General features: G+C 37.6%; 1 protein-coding gene across 2 annotated transcripts in view; it reads right to left on the bottom strand.

Annotated features, from left to right (window-relative positions):
* The window catches only part of LOC149198647 (uncharacterized), a 313,246-nt gene that overhangs the window by 161,516 nt on the left and 129,909 nt on the right, over positions 1-21,821 (bottom strand). For both annotated transcript variants that reach the window (XM_089402093.1, XM_089402094.1), the window contains exons 7-10: positions 8,230-8,289; positions 7,908-8,024; positions 7,701-7,795; positions 7,366-7,568 (exon numbers count right to left, since the gene is read on the bottom strand). In XM_089402093.1, coding sequence (XP_089258219.1) covers positions 7,366-7,568; positions 7,701-7,795; positions 7,908-8,024; positions 8,230-8,289 — 475 coding nt within the window. The remainder of the gene's footprint in view (positions 1-7,365; positions 7,569-7,700; positions 7,796-7,907; positions 8,025-8,229; positions 8,290-21,821) is intronic.

The following is a 21,821-nucleotide window of genomic DNA, read 5'->3' as shown; positions in this document are numbered from 1 at the left end:
TTTTTTAATCGGCCTAATTTTTGAATATCTTTCCATTAGAACACTTAGTTTCAGCATATACAGCTTCAGTTTCTTTTAAAATAGAAAGTCCATGCCTAGTTATTCCTGACAACACCAACTACTTCCAATGGCCATCCTACATGGTGGATTTACTTAGAAGTACAGGGCTTTATAGAATAGCCTCAGGCCCAGAGTCTAAACCTCAAGATGAAGGTAAGCAAGTCAAATGGGAAAATAAGCAAGATCGAGCACGTGGGTTGATAGGGATGTCTATTTCTCCAAACCTTAGATTCCATATCACAGAAATTGATACCCCCGATGAAGCAATGAAAAAACTCAATACTATTTTTGGAATTAAAAATGAAATTAGAGTCCATCAACTCAAAAATGAGTTGCTTACTTTGGACCCCAATAATTTTTCTTCCATTGAAGTTTTTTTGTCCAAGTTCAAGACCCTTAGACTTCTCTTAGAAGGTGTTAAAGTTAAGAAGGAAGATGGTAGTCTTATCTATTCCATTCTTACTAAGTTAGGACCAGCCTACTCTCCGTTGTTTCCACCTTCCATTCAACTAGAGAAGCCTTGATTTCTCAAGGACAACACTACAAGTCCCCCTCTTTTGATGCCTTTTGTGATTCTTTAATAAGAGAACAAGAACAACTCTTACATCTTGGTCTTCTTAATACTGGAAACTCTTCTAAGAAAGCCTTCGCAGCCCAACAGCAACCAAGTTCAAAGAATCCTAAGAAGCAGCATCCTAAAAAGAATGGCCCTAAACCAAACAAGAGGCCTAAGCAATTTCAATCTCAAAATGAAAAATCACTCACCAAAATGATAAGGCAACCAAAAACAAAGGGAAGAAGATTGATTGACATTTCAACTTTTGTAATCGTGTTGGCCACTTAGAATCTGAGTGCTTTAAGAAGATGAAAGCCTTGGAAACAGCGATGAAAAAGCATAACATCCATTTGGAGCACTCTTCAACTTCAACTTCGTCTTCAGGAATAGCACTTTTTGCATGTGGTTGTCAAGCATCTTGGTATGGTTATGCACTAAATGTATCTTCTTCTTCTCATTCTCACAAATGGTTCATTGATTCTGGAGCTTCTTATCACATGGCCAAAAACAAAGCCATGTTTTCTTCTTTAAATGATTATAACACCAAAAATATATATGTTGGTGATGATAGATCTCTTAGTGTTGTAGGGACTGGAACTATTCATCTAGACAATGGACAATTTAATCATGTATTATGTGTTCCTACCTTATCCTGCAACCTTCTATCTGTATATCAGATAAATCATTCAAGTGAAGGTAAAATCGTTGAATTTTCACCTCATGATGTTGTTATCAAGGACCTAAGAGATCCTAGATAGATTTTATCTACTGGCATTGTTGATGATTCTACAAGGTTGTATAATTTTAACAATTTTGGGCCACCAACTCTTCCCTCGATATTTGTTGCTCATAATGATGAAGTGAGCAAACTTTGGCATGAGCGATTTGGTCACTTAAACTTTTGCTCCTTTCAAAATCTATGTAAAGAAAATATGATCACATGTCTTCTTATGGTACCTTGCAGAGATGGTGTTTGATTCGAATGTGTACTTAGAAAAAATCATCGGGATAGTTTTGAAAAATGTGCCTCTGGGCATGCCTCAACCTCTTTACAACTTGTGCATAGTGATTTATGTGGTCCACTTCCAATTGTTTCATTCTCTGGCTACAAGTAATTATTAACTTTCATTGATGATTTCTCTAGACACACTTGGGTATACTTCTTAAAACTCAAGAGTGAAGTCTTTAACATGTTCTTGGCATTTAAGGACTTTGTTGAGAAACAATCTGGACATCAAATCCTTAAACTAAGATCTGATAATGGCGGAGAATATGTTAACAACAAATTCATCAACTTTTTCATTGAGCATGGAATTCAATTGCAACATATCGTTCCATATACTCCACAGCAAAAATGGTGTAGCTAAAAGGAACAATCGCACCTTAAAGGAAATGGCTAATTGTATGCTTCAATCTAAAGGACTTAGTCTTAATTTTTGGGAAAAAGCAATTAACTGTCCTACTAAGGTTTTAAAGAATATCACTCCAGAAGAAGCATGGAGCTCAATTAAACCAAATGTAAGTCACTTTCGTGTTTTTGGAAGTGAAGCATGGGCCCATACTCCAGATGAGAAACATAAAGCCTTAGAACCTAGGAGTGAAAAATGTATTTTTGTTGGATATTCTAAAGATGTCAAAGGATATAGACTTCTTCAACCTAAATCCAAAAATGTTATCATTAGAAGAGATCTAAAGTTTGATGAAAATATATTGGCCTACGAGCATAGTTCGGCGGATGTACCACCTCTCTCTATCCCTTCTACTTCTGAAAATATTCCTTCTTCAGATGATGATAGCGAGGATGATAATCCTCCCCCACCTTCTTGGGATCCTCCTTCAGCTCCTCAGCTTCCAAACAGGTCCACACTACTCGGGATGCAGTAGGTGATCCTACAGATCAGCGTCGTACATGTTCTCAGTTCGATAGAAACTCTTCTATGCTGGCTCAAGCTTCACCGAATTATGATCCCGACACCTTTACAAAAGCTTCAGGCCATCCAGATTGGGACGCAGCTATGAATGAAGAATATCGTTCATTATTGGCAAATGATACATGGGACCTTGTTCCTCTTCCAAAGGGATGAAAACTTGTTAGATGCAAATTGGTTTACAAAACCAAGTTTGGACCAGATGGAAAAGTTGATGAACATGAAGCTTGTCTTGTTGCTAAGGGTTTTTCACAAGTTGAAGGCATTGACTACACTGAAACCTTCTCCCGTGTTCCCAAAATGAACTCTATCCGCCTTGTTCTTTCTCTTGTTGCCTCTTTCAAATGGGAAGTCCATCAGATGGATGTTAAATCCGCCTTCTTGCATGGGGACTTGCATGAAGAAATCTATATGGAACAACCTCCTGGCTTTATACAAAAAGACTCTAGCCTTGTATGTCAGCTTAAGAAATCCCATTATGGTCTCAAGCAAGCCCCTCGGGCTTGGTATGCCAAAATGGATAGTTTTCTTTTAGATACTACCTTTTCTAGATGTCATTCTGACAATATTGTGTACACCAAGAAAGTGGGTAAGTCTCTTATCATTCTTGTTCTTTATGTTGATGATCTTATCCTTACTGGTAGTGATCCTGACCTTATAAACCATGTGAAGTCTAGCCTTAAAAAGTAGTTTGAAATGACAGACTTAGGACACTTGCATTATTTTCTTGGTCTTCAACTCTTGCAATCCAAAGAAGGTATTTCCCTTTCCCAGTCCAAGTATGCTTGTGATCTTGTACGCCACTTTCACATGGAAGACTGTAAGCCAGCCCCAAACTTTCAATCACTTATACTTCCCCTAAAGTTGATGCTACCTTATACTGTCATCTTGTTGGAAAACTTTTGTATCTGACCCATACTCGTCCTGACCTTTCCTTTGTTGTTGGCCTTATTGCTCGGTTTATGCACAAACCACATGAAAGTCATTGGAAAGCAGCTAAAAGAATACTTCGTTATGTTCGAGGTATAGTTCAGTTTGGGATTCATTACAGTACAGAAGCATCTCCTCTAATTTGGGCTGGTGACCCTGATGATCGAAAGTCTAATACAGGTTATGTCTTCACTCTTGGTTCTAGACCTTTTACATGGGCTTGCAAGAAACAAAGTGCCATTTCTCTTTATTCAGTAGAAGCACAGTATCATGGCGTCGTTGAAGCTAGTAAGGAAGCCCTGTGGCTTCGTCAGATCCTGTCAGAGTTTGGTTTTCAGCAACAACATCCGACTACACTTTGGTGTGATGATCAAAGTGTCATTCAACTATGCAAAGATCCAGTCCAACATCAACGCAGCAAACACATTGAACTACACATGCACTTCATCAAAAAGCTCATTCATGACCATGTTCTTGAAGTGCAATATTGTTCAACCGATGATCAAGTTGCAGACATCTTTACAAAGGCTTCACAGAGGCGAAGTTAAATAAACTTCGATTTATGGTCAAAGTTCCGAAAGTTGTCTCTAAAGGGGGATAGACTCTAATGCCTCCTTCCTTCTCCTACTATGTCATCTTTGTACATCCTTCAAACCTATCCCAAGTTGTTCTTAAGGGGGGATGTTAGGATATTCCAACACATAGGAAATAATCAAGTATAACTTGGTCTAGTGTATAGTTAGGTAAAGTGTGTTTCTTTAGTATGCATTTTTTGTAACTTACAATCTGACGGTCACGATATGTTCTAGACATGAAGTGATCCAACAGTTCACTCTCTCCTCGTTATTACCGACACTTAACACCCGAATGTTCCATGATCTCTATTTAAAGATGGTCATTTGTCTAGTGACCGTTCATGAGAGAAGCTTATGTAAATTTTCTTTCTTTTACATTAATAAATTCCCTGAAGTGGCCATGTTGGCTCAGGTCGTGGATTGTTTCCCTCTTTGAGGGTTTTAACCACGTCAAGATTATTGGTGTATTGATCTGTGATCTATTTGTGAGCGGTGTCCTTTGATGTTCAATCTAAGGAACTTACCTTGCAAATTCCTACAAAGATTAAAAGAATAAGTCGAAGGTTGATGGAGAACACACCATTGCAGATACTCAGTTGCCCAGGCAGATCGATTTTCTCAGTGGCTGAAGTTCAGCAAGAGAAGATAGAGCCAGAGGGTGAGTTGCAGGGGGGAGAGAGAGAGGGCATCAACAGTAGTCTGAGAGTGCAGGATAAATTCAAGAAGGGTCAACGTGAGAGAGGACGTAGTTCATCAGGGCACTGCGCAAAGGATGACGCTGTGAGACCAGCGTAAGGGCAGAGGGGTCGTTTCAGGGTCCGAGAATCACTGTGCAAAGTGAAAATTTTAATATAAAATTTCTCTCAGTGTTTCTTTCTTTATTTTTGTTGTCCAATATCTTGTACATGAATTACTGCTGAAGAATAATAAAGAAACCCTCATCTATTGCACCGGTTTTCCCACATTGGGTTTTTCCGAGGACGATTGTCCAAAAATAATTGTGTTAATATGCTTATATGTGTGCTAGCATTTCTCTAATTTTCCTTGCATTTATTTTTCCTCAATATTTAATTTGTGAAGGCTGCAATGTATTTATTTCGATATTTGCCATAAGAAACTGCAAATAATTTGTTTAATTTATTTAACAAATAGAAGAGATAATATCAGATGTTGCAGTAGGATTCAGGGTCACTGAATTTTCACATTTTGAAATTTCTCAATCTATCTTATTGCAAGAGCTTACTGCTCAATTACTCAAATGTCAAATCTTTATCAATACTAGTATTGTCCAAGGTCTCAATAAAATTTGCATTGGAAGAAGGCAATCTTTCCAAAGTTATAACCACCATATCTTTTTCTTCCATTCTCCTATCAATTGGTTTCAACTGATCTCTCTAATATCTTGATTTTTATCAAACTATTTTATAAGGAATCATGCTCCTCCATTTGAATTTAGAAAACAATCTTTTAAAGAAAAATTTTCTACTTTTGTCTAAGGTCTCATGCATCTTCAGTAAGCTTCCCCACATGATAAATGCATCAATACCACCTTAAACTTCAAGAAGCATCTCATTTGTCACCAAGAGCCTAATCAACACCATAGCTTCTCAATTCTTCACATCAAACTTGACTTGGGCATCTACATCATTTTCTCTGAATTCTTTTACCAATACAAGTTTGTCAAACATCTATATTCAAATATCGCAAGCATCTTCTATTTCCATGCTTTACAAATCTAATCACTAAACTTGTCGTTTCCATCCAAAATTATATGAGATAAAGTAGCCATTTTTCTAGGGTTTAAATACACCAAACAACTTTGAAATCTGAATTTACTCTTTTGACTCAAAGATTGAAAATCAAACAATGTCCCAATTTTAATGACCGCAACAAGGTTCATACCTCAAAATAAAACATTTTTTGTTCTACACCTAGAAAATCAAAAACAGACTCTTCTAAGCTTCACTCGAACAAAACTTATTCTTCGATTCAAAAAAAATGCATAAACCATTTTCAGAATCATCTTATTCAAAATTTGCACAAGCTCATAAATCATAACACTTGGCTCACTTCTATGCAGCAAAACCCAAGCAATCTATCAATTCTCATTTCCCTACTGGACTCCTCCACAAGCATTAATTTGTACAGGCAGTAATTAGTATTACTGTACAATTTTAAAAACTTTAGACAAAATCAGTAAATGAAATCTGTGGGTCAATTAAATTACTCTTCAAATGGGCAACCCACCTTCTATTCGATGGCTCCTACTACTCACAAGAATGAGTTACTATCTCTTACCAGAGTAAATGCACCTAGACAAAAGACATATCAACTTATCTGACATCCTTTGTGGCAGTTCACTCTTCTATGCAACATATTCCTTTATGATCACAACTCTATGCACATCGTACAACCCTTCCCATGGTGGCTTATTCAAATCCTTTAACAACTCCTTCGAAAATTTCACTCTACTTTTTTTAAGAGTTGTGTATACGGAAGACAACAAGCTAACTCAATTCTCTTGTCTACAATCTCATGAATTCTCTCAACTGTTATCCTCTTCAACCAATTCTTTGACAACTACAATTCATCGACAAGCTTCGACTCTAACTCACCTACTATTAAAAAATCAACCGCAGCCACAGCTCCTTCATGGGCTTCAATTCTAATTCAGGTACAGTCACAAACACAACAACTCTTTCTAAATTCATCCACAACATGAGCGGCAAAATTTTATTTTCATAGATCTATTCTTGCGCCACAAATTTCCACATACACAATCCTTTGACTCACTAAAGTATGGCTTGCCCTTCCTATCTTCCCCCCGTGTCTATGTGTGTAATTTCTTGGTACCTTCTCTATTCAGAGCAGTTCCTCACCTCCTTCACCTGATTTCTCCACTTCTCCTCACTGTGGATCTGATTTTTTACACACGTGTGTGGATGGGAACACATGAATAAGAAAATAATGGATTGATTCATCAGATGATGAAATGTCTCATAACATAGTAAGATAGAGGAGCACATTACATAACTCCCTAATACCTAATTATTAACTACATTATTGACTAAATTAAATGCTCCATTCTTAAATCACTTTATTAGTGAGAATTTATAATTTGTCTAAGTCCCACATATGACCATTAGCTTCAACAATTTACAAGTTCAAACACATATATTTCTCTAATAGCCATGCTTGCTATGGACACTATCAAAACAAAATCTTCATTTAGCCAAAATGGCAAATTAAACACTTGTTCTAAGTAAAGTAACGAGAATAATATCTACTTTAAGAGAAATTTTATTGTAATGATTACCAAGGCCGTGTAGCATGCCATCCACTGTCTCAGGATTTGGAATTATAACTGGCTCAATGATATGATTTCCCCATGCTGAACCAGCTGCTCCCAATGCTGATCTTTTTGGGTCCAACAATGAAATGCATACGGACAACGAATGCACTAATGTAGATTTTGACTGTGGGTTCTCTAAGGCATTACAAAAAAGTCTTTCCACAAAGCTGCAAAGATAAATTAAATCAGTAAAGGAAATACACAGAGAGATACTCTCATAAAGATCTCTCATCATACATCACAAATTATACAGTCATCAAGCAATTGTGGACAGGAATAGATAACAACCAAAACCACACCTTGGGCTGGAAAGCTTCAAGGCCAGTGCAGATGGAGCAAGATGAGTTATAGCACAAAGTGTTTCTGCTGCATTTTGATGTACTGCAGCACAATTCTATTTAACAGAGAAAACACATTAAATGACATAATCAGGGACAACCAACACCAGAAATTTTCAAACATTCAATGTCTTAATGTGAGGTGAAATGAGAAGTCATATAACTCACCGTTGAGCTCAATGCATCTACAAGCATTTCTAGCAAGTTAGTATCAGCTAACCATTGCAAAGCATCAACATGATATGCATACATATGATTGTCAGCTCCAACTAGCCTGATCAATACCTAGTTGCCATTCAGAAAAAAGTGACAATGAGGAAAACGGAAAAAATTTGATGGAAATTAAATAAAATGTACACAAAAGCATCATTTGAGGCTTTGAAAATGCCCAAATCTAGATAAGTTCCCTATAAACTATTATAACTAAATAAATAAATTTAAAAAAAAAATGTATTTTTGTTATAACTTAACCAATGAGAAACAAGCATACCTCCATGATCGATGGAATACCAATCAAATTCACCAATTTAGCCAGTATCTCTTGATGTGCCTGAATCCATGGTTTTGAAACCAAACAATAAAGATGAAAGCCAACATCTTGATACAAGGTTCTAGACAAAATAACAAGATACACAACATGGATTTCAAACTGGTAATCCAAAATGCATAATTGCGTAATTATTGAAGCTAAACATCAGCCTTTAATAGATATTGGTGTTAAACAAAAGCAGCATAGAAGGCTATGCAGGAACAGACAAAATCATGTGAAGTGTTTTCGTACTATAAATTCAGCTAAACAATATCATCTGACAATACAGTAATTTGAGCACAACCATACACGAATTAACACAGCAGCATCAACCCATGCAATTGAGCTAGAGCTTAAAATCTTAATCATGAAAATCTACGTTACACTGAATGTTATGAAAAAGCAGATGGATGAAGGGGGTAAAAAGATTTGGAGATGGTTGGAAGCTTCCCCCAAACTCCAAAGGGGCATCAAGATCAGAATGGAAAAATTATAAAAACTTTAAAACAGATCCTATAAAACATAAGACTTTAATAGAACATAGTAAAAGTAGCAACTATTAAAAAATAACAACAACGAACCTCGTATGAGGATATTAAAACCAACAAAGCACGAAAATAGATATGTGGTGCAACTGTCAATTGGGGTTATCTCAGGTGTTGGGTGGAATGGCTGTTATCTTCCCCACCCAGGTTCAAATCCCCACTCGTGACATGATGAGCTATAATATCTTGAAAAATATTGTTGTAATGTTTTATTGGCTTCGAGCCTTGTGAACTCTTAAGTGAGTATACTTTTGGGTTGCCTGGTACCAGCAACCTCACTCTAGCACTCCAGCTGAGAGGGAGGCTGATTTCTTTCCTCCGTAAAAAACAAAAAACAATCTGTGATATGACAATCTACCAAAAGTCAGAATTACAACAACACACTAACAGACGTCGATAAGCACCATATAGAGAAGTTTTATCATGGTACAAATATTGAACAAGTGAGTGAATAAATAGTTTATATTTGGAGATCAGTCCCAAATGGGTGTCAGTTGGGACATGGGATATCCAAATGTCCTTGAAACTGTCAACAGGTGTCTGGATGTTGCTGCTATGAAAGGAACACACCCAAATGATCACATTTCCAAGGGTAGACATCTAGGAGATGTATGGGGCATCCCCCTTGTCCCCAGGAATGTCCCTTGCCAATAAAGGACAGAGAAACACACGAGACACTCCCCCTAGGCTATTCTATATTAATGAAAATGCACAAAAGCAAAGCCCTTAAACCTAAGTTGCACATTTATGGATGCAACAACTTTTAGAAAAATCACGTTACATATGGAAAATATGAACACACACATATACACATGCAAAAAAACAACAAAACATGAGACATAAAAACTTCAGAAAACCATTCTTAAATTTCAACAATGGAAATAAATCCAAGAAAAGAGTTATTATTACGTGAGGCCCAACCCCCGTATTTATAGCTTGATCTGTCATAAATTAGGAGTACCATTCCTTTTATAATATATTTATTTTACATTTCAATGAAAGAAGCACCGGCTAAAAATATGAAATGTTGTGAACATGTTTCAGCTGTGTTTCCACTGCATTTCATTCAAGGAACTGTTTCCGAAACATGGAAATGCTTTTCCAGCACGTACATGTGGCATTAGCAGTAGCATAGCTCTAAATATTTTTGTGAAAGCATATCAACAGAGAAAAAATATTAACCGAGTAACCATGTCAGCTAATGGTGCCAAGATATGCACAGACGCTAGTAACTGCAATATAAAGCAATTTCTAAATTTCTATTGATGTCACTCAAGCACGAGACATTCTAATGATCAGAAGTATTAGCTTTGAAAGATATTATTCCCTTTTAAAGTTCAATGTCTAGACTCTAGATCTACATAAGCTATGTCCATGAAGGCGATGCAAATTGTAACAGTAATAAATGTATAAATGAAATCCTCCAAGAAACAAGAACACAAATTCCTTTACATCTATAACATATTATCATAGTTACTAGACTCATGATTTACAATGCGACCCTGCAAGTTTGGATCAGAAAGCCTCCAAAAGATCCCCTGGTTTTTTGGCTTTGTAAAAATATAATTCATTATTACAACCTAATATCAATGTCCTGTCAGTTACAAAACTTGGAGGGGACAAACAGCTTTAAAATGACTGGGCAGATGCCTCATGTCACATTCAGATTGATAGATTTCATAATTTGTAAAACCAAAATTGCCTAGGTGACAGGAAAATTCTTAATACACATTTTGGTACCCACAATCTTTGAAAATCAAATTCTGTCAATTGCATTGAGTTCATAGGCTCCAAAATCATCCATGTAAACTCTTTCAAAATTCCTAAAATCACTACAAATAGACACCAGAAGCGTGTGCAAGCAAACTTCTCAGGTTAAAGTCAGATCCTCGTTCAGATTGTTGCTTCACTGAAATTAAAAACTCTACATGAATGTATGGATTTTGATCCAAACCATCAACTTCACAGAGATTATTACACACAAAACTAATTTTTAATGGCAAAGGTGGCCTTTGAGCACCAAATGCTCTTTTGAGGAACAAACTGTAATATCCCTTTCATTTCGGGACACTGTAATATCCCTCTTAAGAATATGCCTATTTTATCGAACCTTCTATAAATTTTGATTAAGAAATTACATCAAACAGTTAAACCATGGCACTTTGCATACGGAAAGACAATCACAAAGCATAATACTTATCAAAAACTCAGCCTTATTTTTATTAAATGGAATATGAAATTACATGTCAATGCTTCAGTTCCCGAACCTGGAACAGATCTGTAAATAACCCCTGCTATATGGCATGCTTAATTGGATAGTCAATTGATGTTGTGGCCTCCAAAGATGATTGCAGCAAACACAGAACTTGGCATCCTAAATCTTGCTTCTCCAAGCGTTATGCACCTGTGAGAGATCTGATTGACCTCTCCTCGTGATCTCTATGTTAAGCCCTGGTAAGTGGATCTAATTCGATCCCTCTTTTTTCGAGTGGCTAGGGTATATGGTCTCAATATTGATTCCCTTTGACTGGATCAGCTAGGGTGGATCACTCTCCACCGAAACTAAACCTCTTTCATACAGGCTCTCACCCAGACAAGCTCCAAGAGCTCAACTCAATAACAAGACAGTAATCCAAATGCATACCTAAGGAGTGAGCTCACATCTCTTTTTATAGTCATCGACTATCAAAAAACCATGGGCAATTACCATGGGTTATCCAAATGCCATGGGTCATCCGAATACCATGCATTGTTTTCTTCATTTAATAAAGCAACTTATAATATTCTTATTTTCCTTAGTCACTTTTAATTAAATAATTCCCTAATATTTCATCGTTACTTTTAATCTGTAGCCTATGGGAATGGCTAGGCTTCCTTAGTCACTTTTGATTAACTAATTCCCTAATATTTCATCGTTACTTTTAATCTGTAGCCTATGGGAATGGCTAGGCTACTGACTTAGTCTATGTTCCCAATACTAAGAAAAAGGGACATTCCCCTCCCAAAATTGCTTCTCCCCAAGCAATTCCAACCTCAATACCAGGATCCCAAATGAATCTGAAGAATTTTTGCTGCATCAATAGGATACTGTCAATCCCAATACCTCTTGCCAATTATTTCCCATGGTGCAACAAATTATACATCATAAAAATCCCTAGATCCGAACCAAGTATGTAGAGATATTCGGCACATTTCCACATCATCTCAATGTTGCTCAGTGTTTTTAAACCAGATTGGCTCGAAACCAACTCGACCGAGTTGGTCCGAGTCGGCCAAAAAAATTTCAACTCGGTGGATGAACCAGTTCGGCGAGCCGAGTTAATACCGAGCCGGCTGAGTCATCGACTCGACCGAGTTGGTCCGAGTCGACCAAAAAAATTTCAACTCGGTGGTTGAACCGGTTCGGCCGGCTCGGTATTAACTCAGCCGGCTCGGCCGAGTCCATATCAACCCAGCCAGGTCAAGGAAAGCAGCCTGTGAACCCCCAAAAACGCAAATTTTTTTATTTTTTTATGTTTTTCTGAGTGTGGGGGACTCCAAATGGTTTTATTAATTGGTTTGTTCGTCTTTGGGGTCCATTCCCCTCTCCTAGTATTGATATACTATTCATGGTAATGTTAAATTCTTAAAGTAAAAGTGAATGAAAATGAAGATGTCACTTTTACTTAAATTTTTAACATTACCATGAAATGACTCAGGATGTTTGAGAGTGGTTCCGGCCTCATTGCATTTCATATAGAGAAAGTAGAATTTTAGATTTCATTCAAAATCCAGCAGACTTATCAATTTTTCAGGATTTCAGGATTGGGGGATTGCAATGTTTCCATTGAATTTTGTCATGTATTAGGGTATGGAACTCGTATTTAATCAAGAGCACCAATCACTCTATGTACCTTGACGTTAGTGACATTGGTTGTCGAACTCCTCCAGGATTCGCTCCCAAACCGGGAGCTTCTGAAAATGTCGCTCCCGCTCCCGTTTTCGCTCTCGCTCCCCGCTTTCGCTCCCGCTCCCAAGTAACACTGAGCCAGATGATGTTGGCAACTCTAGAAGCAGCCAGTACTACTGGTCACAGACTTTTGTTGTAGAGGCCATTTATAGCCTCCTTGGTTATGTGTTTTTGTTTTGATCTCTATATCATCATCGTGTATGTATTGGATAATGCACTGGGTGCCATTTTGATATAATGGATATATTCATGAGCCTACTTTGATCATATGTTGTCTTCTATCTATATTCTAATGTTGTGTGTTTGGAAACATGAATGAAAATTTTTAAAATTATGTGTTTTTATAAAAAATAAATATTTAATGTATTTTTTACAACGACCGAGTCATTGAAATCGAGCTGGTCGAGTCGGTACCAAGTCAGAGTCAGAGTCGGAGTCAACCCTAGGCCAAGTCGGAGTCGGAGTCGGAGTTTTAAAACATTGATGCTGCTAAACTCCTCAACATGATCACGCACCCCTAGTAAGCCTATTAACAAAACCATACTTACCCAAAGCTTCCGCTATGCCAATCTGGGATAAGAATAGACTAGAAATCTGCTATTTAGAAGTTGGGTTCTCGAGCTACTACATTTATTTCCCAAACCCACTATTGCTTGCAGAAGATGTGACCCCCAATGCTCCCTAGCAAATATGCTCTTAGAGTATTTCCCCAACGAATTTGATACCCAAAAATTCTCCAAAGCACTTGGCACCTTATAACACCAACTTTGTGTGAAAATCCCTAAAAGCTAGAATCCCTACTGTAGCAAACTAATGTTACTTCTCCTACTTGATTAAATTATGCAAGTTATTTACTGTGTTCTACAATAAATATCGAAGCAAATACATCTACAGCCTTCACTTAATTTACATATATGCAGAAACAAAACACAGAGCAAGAAAGAAAAATACAACACATGGGACACTGTTATTTTTGGACAAATAGTCCCCAGAAAAACCCAATGTGGGAAAACCAGTGCAGCAGCTCTGACGGTTTATTATTATGCAGGAGAAAATTCTGAGTACAATTCTAGGATGCTCAACTAGCAATCCGTTACACAGAGAATACTGAATAAAAGACTGGTGAATGATCTCACCCTGTCACTAGAGAATCAATGATTGATCCTTCAACTCTGGAGGCTCTACATCACCCTCTGTGCAAAATTGTGTCACCCTCTGTGTGGCCTCTGCACAGAACTGTGTCACCCTGGGTAGCTTTTGTGTCACCCCTCCTGGGTATTATGTTGCCTCTCCTCTAGATCCTCTGCTGACTAAGAAATTGACTTTTCTGTGTGCCAGACACACACCCTAGCTTCCGACAACTGAACTTCGACGTCCCTCAGCAGGACTCGACTTCCCCTCACTGCCTATGCGTTAGCACTACATAGGCCAGTGTCAGCGTTCCTCTGGACGTATTTCTATTCTCTCTCTACCTGGTACTCTTCGAAAACTCCTTCTCCCAGATTCTCATTGCCCCTCTGTTGCAAGATCTCCTCAATCGATTTTCCTCCTGAGAACTTCTCACTTCGGAAAATCAATTTTCTCAATCTCTTTATGTGTTTTCCAAATGACCCTCAAGCCCCTTCTTATATCTTCATGTTGGACAACTAAAGGCTCTAATCGTTTTGGCTTGATCCATGGCTTTTTCTAGAAGTTTCACCCCTAATTAGATTAATACCCATTAATATTTTAATTTTCCTAAGTTTAGACTTAGGAACCCCATTAAAAATATTAATTATTTTAATAAAATCACTTTTGGGTGGAATTTCCAAAAACACTTTCTAGGTTCTTCAAAATACCAGTGCTCAAGCCTCCCTACAAAATTTGACGCTTAGAGCACATCCGATGCTATCCCAAATCAACAATTTGAAAAAAATTCTCCCAGCGAAAAACCACCAAGTATTTAGTCCCAAAATCAAACTTACCGACAAAGAGGGCAAATTAGGGCTAGACAGGGTTAGCACTAGGCCCAATAGGGCTAGCATTGGGCTAGAGAGGGCCTGTAAGCCCTAGCAACTCAAGGAAAAAGGCCAAATAGGCTTGTCATGAGGGAAAAGAGGCCCACAAAGGGTTGTCGTAGGTCCCACAAGGGCTACGGCTCGGCAAAAGAGGAGGTCAAGGGCTTGGGCAAGGTCGTAGAGCCTACATCCTAGGGTTTAGAGGCCTAAAAGGCCTGCCACAAGCCCTTGGAGGGATGCGGCTAGGGGATAGGAGGGGAAATGGAATGGAGAGAGGGTTGAGGAGGATAGGAGTGAGAGAGGATGAGGGAAGGAGGGTTAACAGAGGGATAAGGAAGCTGAGAAAGGGGAGATAAAAGGAGGCCGAGTGGCCTAAGGGCCACGGCCAGCCCTAGAAGGGCTGAAAAAGATGACGTTGGGCCTCAAGGAGCAGACGCAGAAGAGGAGGAGATTGACACTAGCATCGAGGAGGCCTGCAGTGGTGACGCAGGCCCTAAAAAGGTTAACACAGGGGATGGAGAGGATAACATAGGGCTTGGAGAGGGAAGATCCAAGCCTAAGAGCAACAAAACTTGAAACCCCTGCTCTAAAAAAATTATTTGCTTCAGATCTTTAATTTTTCTACAAAATCTTCAATGGCTAGCCTTGCAAAAAATTTGGAGACTAGATCTTACCCTTAGGGGCCTAGATCTAGCTCTAATCCAGCTCTTTTCACTTGATCTCACTTGCACAAATGAATTTACAAATACCCAAAACCCCAATATATACAAAAATCTTACAAACCCCAAAAACCCTAGTTAGAAAAAATAATTTACAAAATATATTATAAAAATTTATTTACAAATTTACAAATATAAAATGCTTTTAAAAGGAATTTTGAAAAATAATTTTTTTTAATATTTTTTTATAAATGGCGAAATGTACTTTGAAAAATAAATGCAAAGCTACAGTCTTAGCAAAGTTAGATAAACCATAAAAATATTTGAAGTCCAAGACTCCAAACAAAGTCAGCCTACATCCACAATTTGTGAACTTGGAGCCCAAGCACTAGGGAACCTGCAAACACTATATAATTCTTCACCTATAAATTGTTAGAACAACAATGAATCAGATCATCTAAGATATGCCCAAAACTTGTCAATAGAGTGTTCATATAATCTACAATGAAATAACGATTTAATTGAAATTTAAACACAATATAGGAATGTTCGTACCCAGCACATACCACAAATGAGCAGATAATAGATACCTTGAACTGTACCCGAAAGTCTTTATTATGATTCAATAAAGGTCCCCAACGGGACAATAGCATTATATAAGCTTTTCTACAGAATTACATTAGCCAAACATCAAATGGCTTGAGACACAAATGACTCTCAATTTATAGATAAATCCTCCAAGTGGAAAAATAATAGCTAATTGGCTTGATCCCTGTCAAAATAATCTCAGCCGTCGAAAAATATTTGATCTTTTAATCTCCACCGTTGAAAATATTTATTTTTGAGGAATTTTCGAATTTCTTATTCAACCCATTTTTTATTAACTCAAAATTAATTATTTTGAGTTAATTTCCTCAAAATTTTGACTTTGAGTTAACTGCCAATGCCCAAGGTCTAATTTTCTTGAAATTTCCAATATTCCCTTGGTGGAGGACCTCCAAAAATTAATTTATTTGATACCCACGAATTTTTCCATTTGGAAAATTTAATTAGCTCATTTTTTATTAGCTCAAAATTAATTATTTTGAGTTAATTTCCTCAAAACATTCACTTAACCATCAAGGCCCAAGGCTCCAATTTTTCTTGAAATTTCAAATATTCCCTTGGTGGGGGGGCCTTCAAAAATTATTTCTTTGATACCCACGAATTTTTCCACTCGGAGCATTTAAATTCTCTAAGACTCTAAATTTGACTCTAATTAATTAATTTTCTGGCTGAGGATTAATTTAATTGTTGCCAGAAAAAATTAATTAATTGACACTCGAGGGAATTAATTATTTTTTTCACCCTCTAGAATTTTAACCATGGTATCTAAGTATGAGGGCCATGCACTAAAATATTTTACATAATTCAACCCACAAAGTAGGAACACCAAGTGACTTGTAATAAAATAATTTAGCCAGTTAGCTTAAATTACTCTCAAATCACTTTTACAGAAGACTTGACTAAAAAACTAGGACGCACATAAGACTTTGACGACAAATTCCACCCTAACTTTAGGATGAGATTGGAAGGAAAAACTCTTCCAACCATTCTTGTTTAGAGACACGGGTGAATCAGTGAGACGAAAAACCTCCTAGGATGAAATATTCGCCAAAATAAAAGGCTTACCTAGGTTGTTACATACATGGTCTTACTAGCATCATTTACATTAAAAATTTGCAAAATGGGTTTACAATGACACAATAGTTGATGGTTGATGGTCTTGATGTTTGAAAAAATTGGTACACCTGCTTCCTTGGAACTTTGACAAAATGTGTGCAATAGTATTCCATTAATCCCGGAATACCATGTGATTGGAGCCTACTTGAGTTCGTACAAAGCCTTCTTCAATCTGCAAACATGGGACTCCTTCCCATGTATCACAAATCCCTAAGTTGCTCTATCTACACTTCCTCCTCAATCACACTATTGAGGAACATGACCTTTACATCCATCTAATGTCACTAACAACCCATAATTGAAGAAAGAGAAACAATAATGCTCATGGAAGTGTACCTGGAGGTTGGAGCAAAAGTCTCTTAATAGTCCTCTCCCCCTTTCTGGAAGAACCCTCTCCCCACAAACCTCGCTTTGTACTTCTTGATGTTGTCACCTACCGCATGCTTGATCTTATAGATCCACTTGGAAGCCACTACTAACTTCCCTTCTAGTCTTGAAACTAGCTTGCACACATCATTCTTCATGATGGATTGATGCTCCTCTATCATAGCATCCTTCCAAACCTGCTGGCCTGTTGCCTCCTCATAACTGGAATGTTCGGAATCAATGATGTGCCTCATCCAATGTTGTATAATTCGAGAACCTCAGTGGTTGTTTACTCTCCTTGAAGGTACCACTTGAAGTTACATAACTCTTTGTATCCTGCAAGGTGCCACAAAGCCATGTCGACCTCTTCCTAGTCACTACAACATCTCTAGGCAAGTCCATTGTCTCTGTTGACTTTACTAACTCCTCCCGATAGTTTGAAGGATGAACAATAGGACTAAAGGGATCTGTACCCACATCCTTCGAAGCCTCCTGCTTCTCACTATCAATCTCTACATAAGACTCTCTAGACCTCCTAAAGATGACCTCCTCATCAAAAGTAACATCCTAACAAACCTCAATCTGAGGTTGTCTTGGAATGTAGATCTTGTAGGCCTTTGAAGTCTCGTTATATCCTACAAAAGTACCCTTCTTCCCAAAAGGCTCTAACTTCTTCCTCCTCTCCTTGGGCATGTGGATGTATACTAGACAACCAAAGATCAATGTTGTGAAAAGCGTAAGCGGGATTAAATCGGCGCCAGGAATAAAGCGGAAAAAATCGGAAAAAGCGGGAAAAAGCGGAAAAAAGCGGGAAAAAAGCGTTTGGTACAAAAATATTCATTTTTTTCATTTTTTTTCAATTTTTTTAATATCTAAACCATCTACAACATAAAATAAATACATTGACACATAAATATGATAAAAAAACTAATATATAAGATGTTTAATATCATTTCTAGCGCTAAAATCACACATAACATTGAATCATGTCCTGAATAGTAAGTCCTGACTCCTGAGTCCCAACTCAACCTCAAAATATCAACAAAAAATATGATAATGTATCTCATCATGTCATAATGTCATATACAATAAAATGAGGTCTAATCCTATTGATTTCCTCTACCCCTCTTGCGAGAAAATGCCACAGCTTTCCCTTTCCCTCTAGATATAGATGTTGGTGCCTGTGCTGGTGGAGATGGCAGTGGAGTCTGATGTGCTCTAGAAGCTAAAGAACTAGAAATAGGAGCTACAGGAGGTAGACCACGTCCTCTACTGGTGGCAGGGGTAGCCCGAGCAGGTGGTGTCACCTGGAAACATTACAATCTCCCAATCCTGAAATCCTGAAAAACTAATAAGTCTGCTGGATTTTAAATGAAATCTAAAATTCTACTTTCTCCATATGAAATCCAATGAGGCTGGAACCACTCTCAAACATCCTGAGTCATTTCATGGTAATGTTAAAAATTTAAGTAAAAGGATGAAAATGAAGATTAAGGAGAATGTCACTTTTACTTTAAGAATTTAACATTACCATGAATAGCATATCCATACTAGGGCCTAGAATTGATCATTAAGCTGCCCCACTCAAAAATTATTTGTTTCTTTCCAAAAAAATTGCATGAAAAAACCCAAATGACCAAATGAAAAACCAAAAATTTTTTTATAAAATCGTGCTGTCCTGGCAACCCAGCGCTTTTTCAGAAAAAAGCGCGCTTTTTTCGAAAAAATCGGCAAAAAAAATTTTAGCCGATTTTTCCCATAAAACGCGCGATTTAATCGCGCTTTTAACAACACTGCCAAAGATCCTCAAATCACTAACCTTTGGCTCCACTCCTATTAATGCCTCCTCAAGACTCTTGTCCTCCAATATTCAGTGAGGACTCCTATTCTGAACAGAAATTGTCGTGTTGAATGCTTCTACCCATAAGAACATGGGTAAATCTTGATCATGAATCATCACCTTCACAGCCTCCACAATGGACCTTTTCTTCCTTTCCGCAACCTCATTCTGCTAAGGGTTGTAAGGAACTATCCACTCCCTCTTGATCCCTGCCTCCTTGCAGAAATCGTTGAAGTCTTTGGAAGTATACTCTCCTCCATTATCTGACCTCAAACCTTGATCTTCTTTCCTATAAAGTTTTCTACTTGATCCCTGAACTCTTGTAACCTATTGAAGACCTCATCCTTGGTCTTCGAGAAGTAGATCCATGTCTTTCGGTAGAAATCATCAATGAAAGTCACGTAGTACAAGAAGCCACCCAAAGATCATATTGTCATTGGCCTGCATACATCTGAATGCAATAGATCCAAGATCCCCTTGGACCTATTATCACTATTTGGAAAAGATCCCTTGGCATTCTTGCGAAGTGCACAACCCCTGCAAACACCTTCATGCTGTACCTAGAGCTCTGGAAGCCCTGTAACCATCTTCCTCAATGTTGGTAAATCCTTCTAACGTAGGTGAGAAAATCTTTGATGCCATAACTCACATAAACTGATATTTTCATGTACCAATGCTTGGGCTGGATGTCCTAATAATTTGTACAATCCTTCCTCTTGAACACCAATCACTCTTGTTGAGTCACTGCTCGATCCCTTAGGCCATACAACAACCTAACCATCTATAAATGCAACTTTGTAACCTCTATCCTCCAACGCTGAAATAGAGGGTAGGTTCTTCTTCAATCCTGGTACAAACGATACATATCTCGTGTGTAGAGAATCTTCATACTCCAGCTGACACAATGTTGTCCCAACTAATTTCACTACATACTTGGCATTATTTCCAAGTTCCACCTGTAATGTTGAATCCTTCTCTGTCAAATCTATGAGAGAATCTTGTGAACCTGTCCTGTACCCAAAAGCATCACTATCCACAAACCAAATATCACTATTGCCTGTAATAGTGCCAGTAACAGCAAAGACAAAGAAATATTCTTTTTGAAGTCCATCTGCAATCTCATCAAGTTTAGATTCCTTTTACTTCTTCTGAGCTAGATGCTCATCATCATCATCAACATCGGTTGTTGATGCATGCTGCTTTCCCTTTGTTTTCTTCTAAGGACATTGGGAAGCATAATGACCAAATGTATGACATTTGAAGCACCTGATCTTTGAAAGATCCTTCTCATTTTGATCTTGAGCTAGAGTTGATCTTCCGCTTGTATCTATCTTACCAAAAATTCTTCTTCCTTCTCCTATCCTTGCATGAGCTACAAAGGCTTGAGTTTCTTCATCCTAAGGTCTTTGCAAGATATTTTTGGACAACAATCTGGCCCCCTCTTGGACACAATCAGTCCAAAGTTGATCAAACTTGGGAAGCTCAACCCGTGCACAAATTTCCTGTACAAATGCATCTCATGAAGGAAATCCATTAAGGGTCACTGCAACAAGTTTTACATCATCAATGGTATCTCTAATGGCTTTAGGTTGATCTCTCAACAGGGAGACTTTCATGAGATAAGTAGCAACTAAATCTGATCTGGACATCAAGATACAACGAGGTCGCTGCCTCAAGGCTAATTTCCTGCTAGTATTATTACTCTCAAACAATCCCACCAAGTCATCAAATATTTCTTTGGCATACTTCAACTCAAGAACACGTGGAATCAAATGGTCGTTGATGGAATCTATCAAGATCCCCTTAGCCTTTGCTTCATTCTTCTTATGCCTAGATTTCTCCTCAGCACTTTCTGATTCTGAGACATTTTCCTTCACATGATTTTGAATCTCATTTTCATCCAAGATGAGTATCCTAGTCTTCTAGAATTTGAGACTGAGTACCATGTTAACAAGAGATCCAAAATCTATACAAGTTGTTGAAGACTAAAATTTGAGGCTAAAATCAATGGTTGATCTTCAACAATGCTCGGATACCATGTTGAAATTCCATAGCATGTGCAGTAGAATACAATTTTATATTCTGATAATTACTTCCCAATGATTTTCAAACCATATTTATCATGCCATTGATATCATTGAATAATTGCACACAAAAAACCTCAATTGTAAATGTAGCGAAAACAACAAAGATCATAGAAAGATAGCCATGCACCATAGACATAATATTTTTACCTTGGGAAACCCAACCTTGGTAGAAAACCCAGCAATCTTTTTTCAAGGAGAAATTGTCTTTTTAGCAAGGTTTATAAATAAAAAATTTGTCTAGAAATTTGTGTCAATATTACAAGTCAAAACACTAGTCAAACATTTGCAAGTCAACCTTGGTCAAACCAATCAAAAATCACAAGTCAACACTAGTCAATGATCTGGTCAAACTTATCCTGCGATCAAACTCAACCCTGCAATCAAAGCT

This window comes from Pinus tabuliformis, chromosome 2_1, assembly GCF_031772625.1.
Source record: "Pinus tabuliformis cultivar Carrire ecotype Pingquan chromosome 2_1, CPIR1, whole genome shotgun sequence".
Lineage (NCBI taxonomy): Eukaryota > Viridiplantae > Streptophyta > Pinopsida > Pinales > Pinaceae > Pinus > Pinus tabuliformis.
Note: the sequence above shows the minus strand (reverse complement) of the source record. Positions and strands in the feature narration are given on the sequence as shown.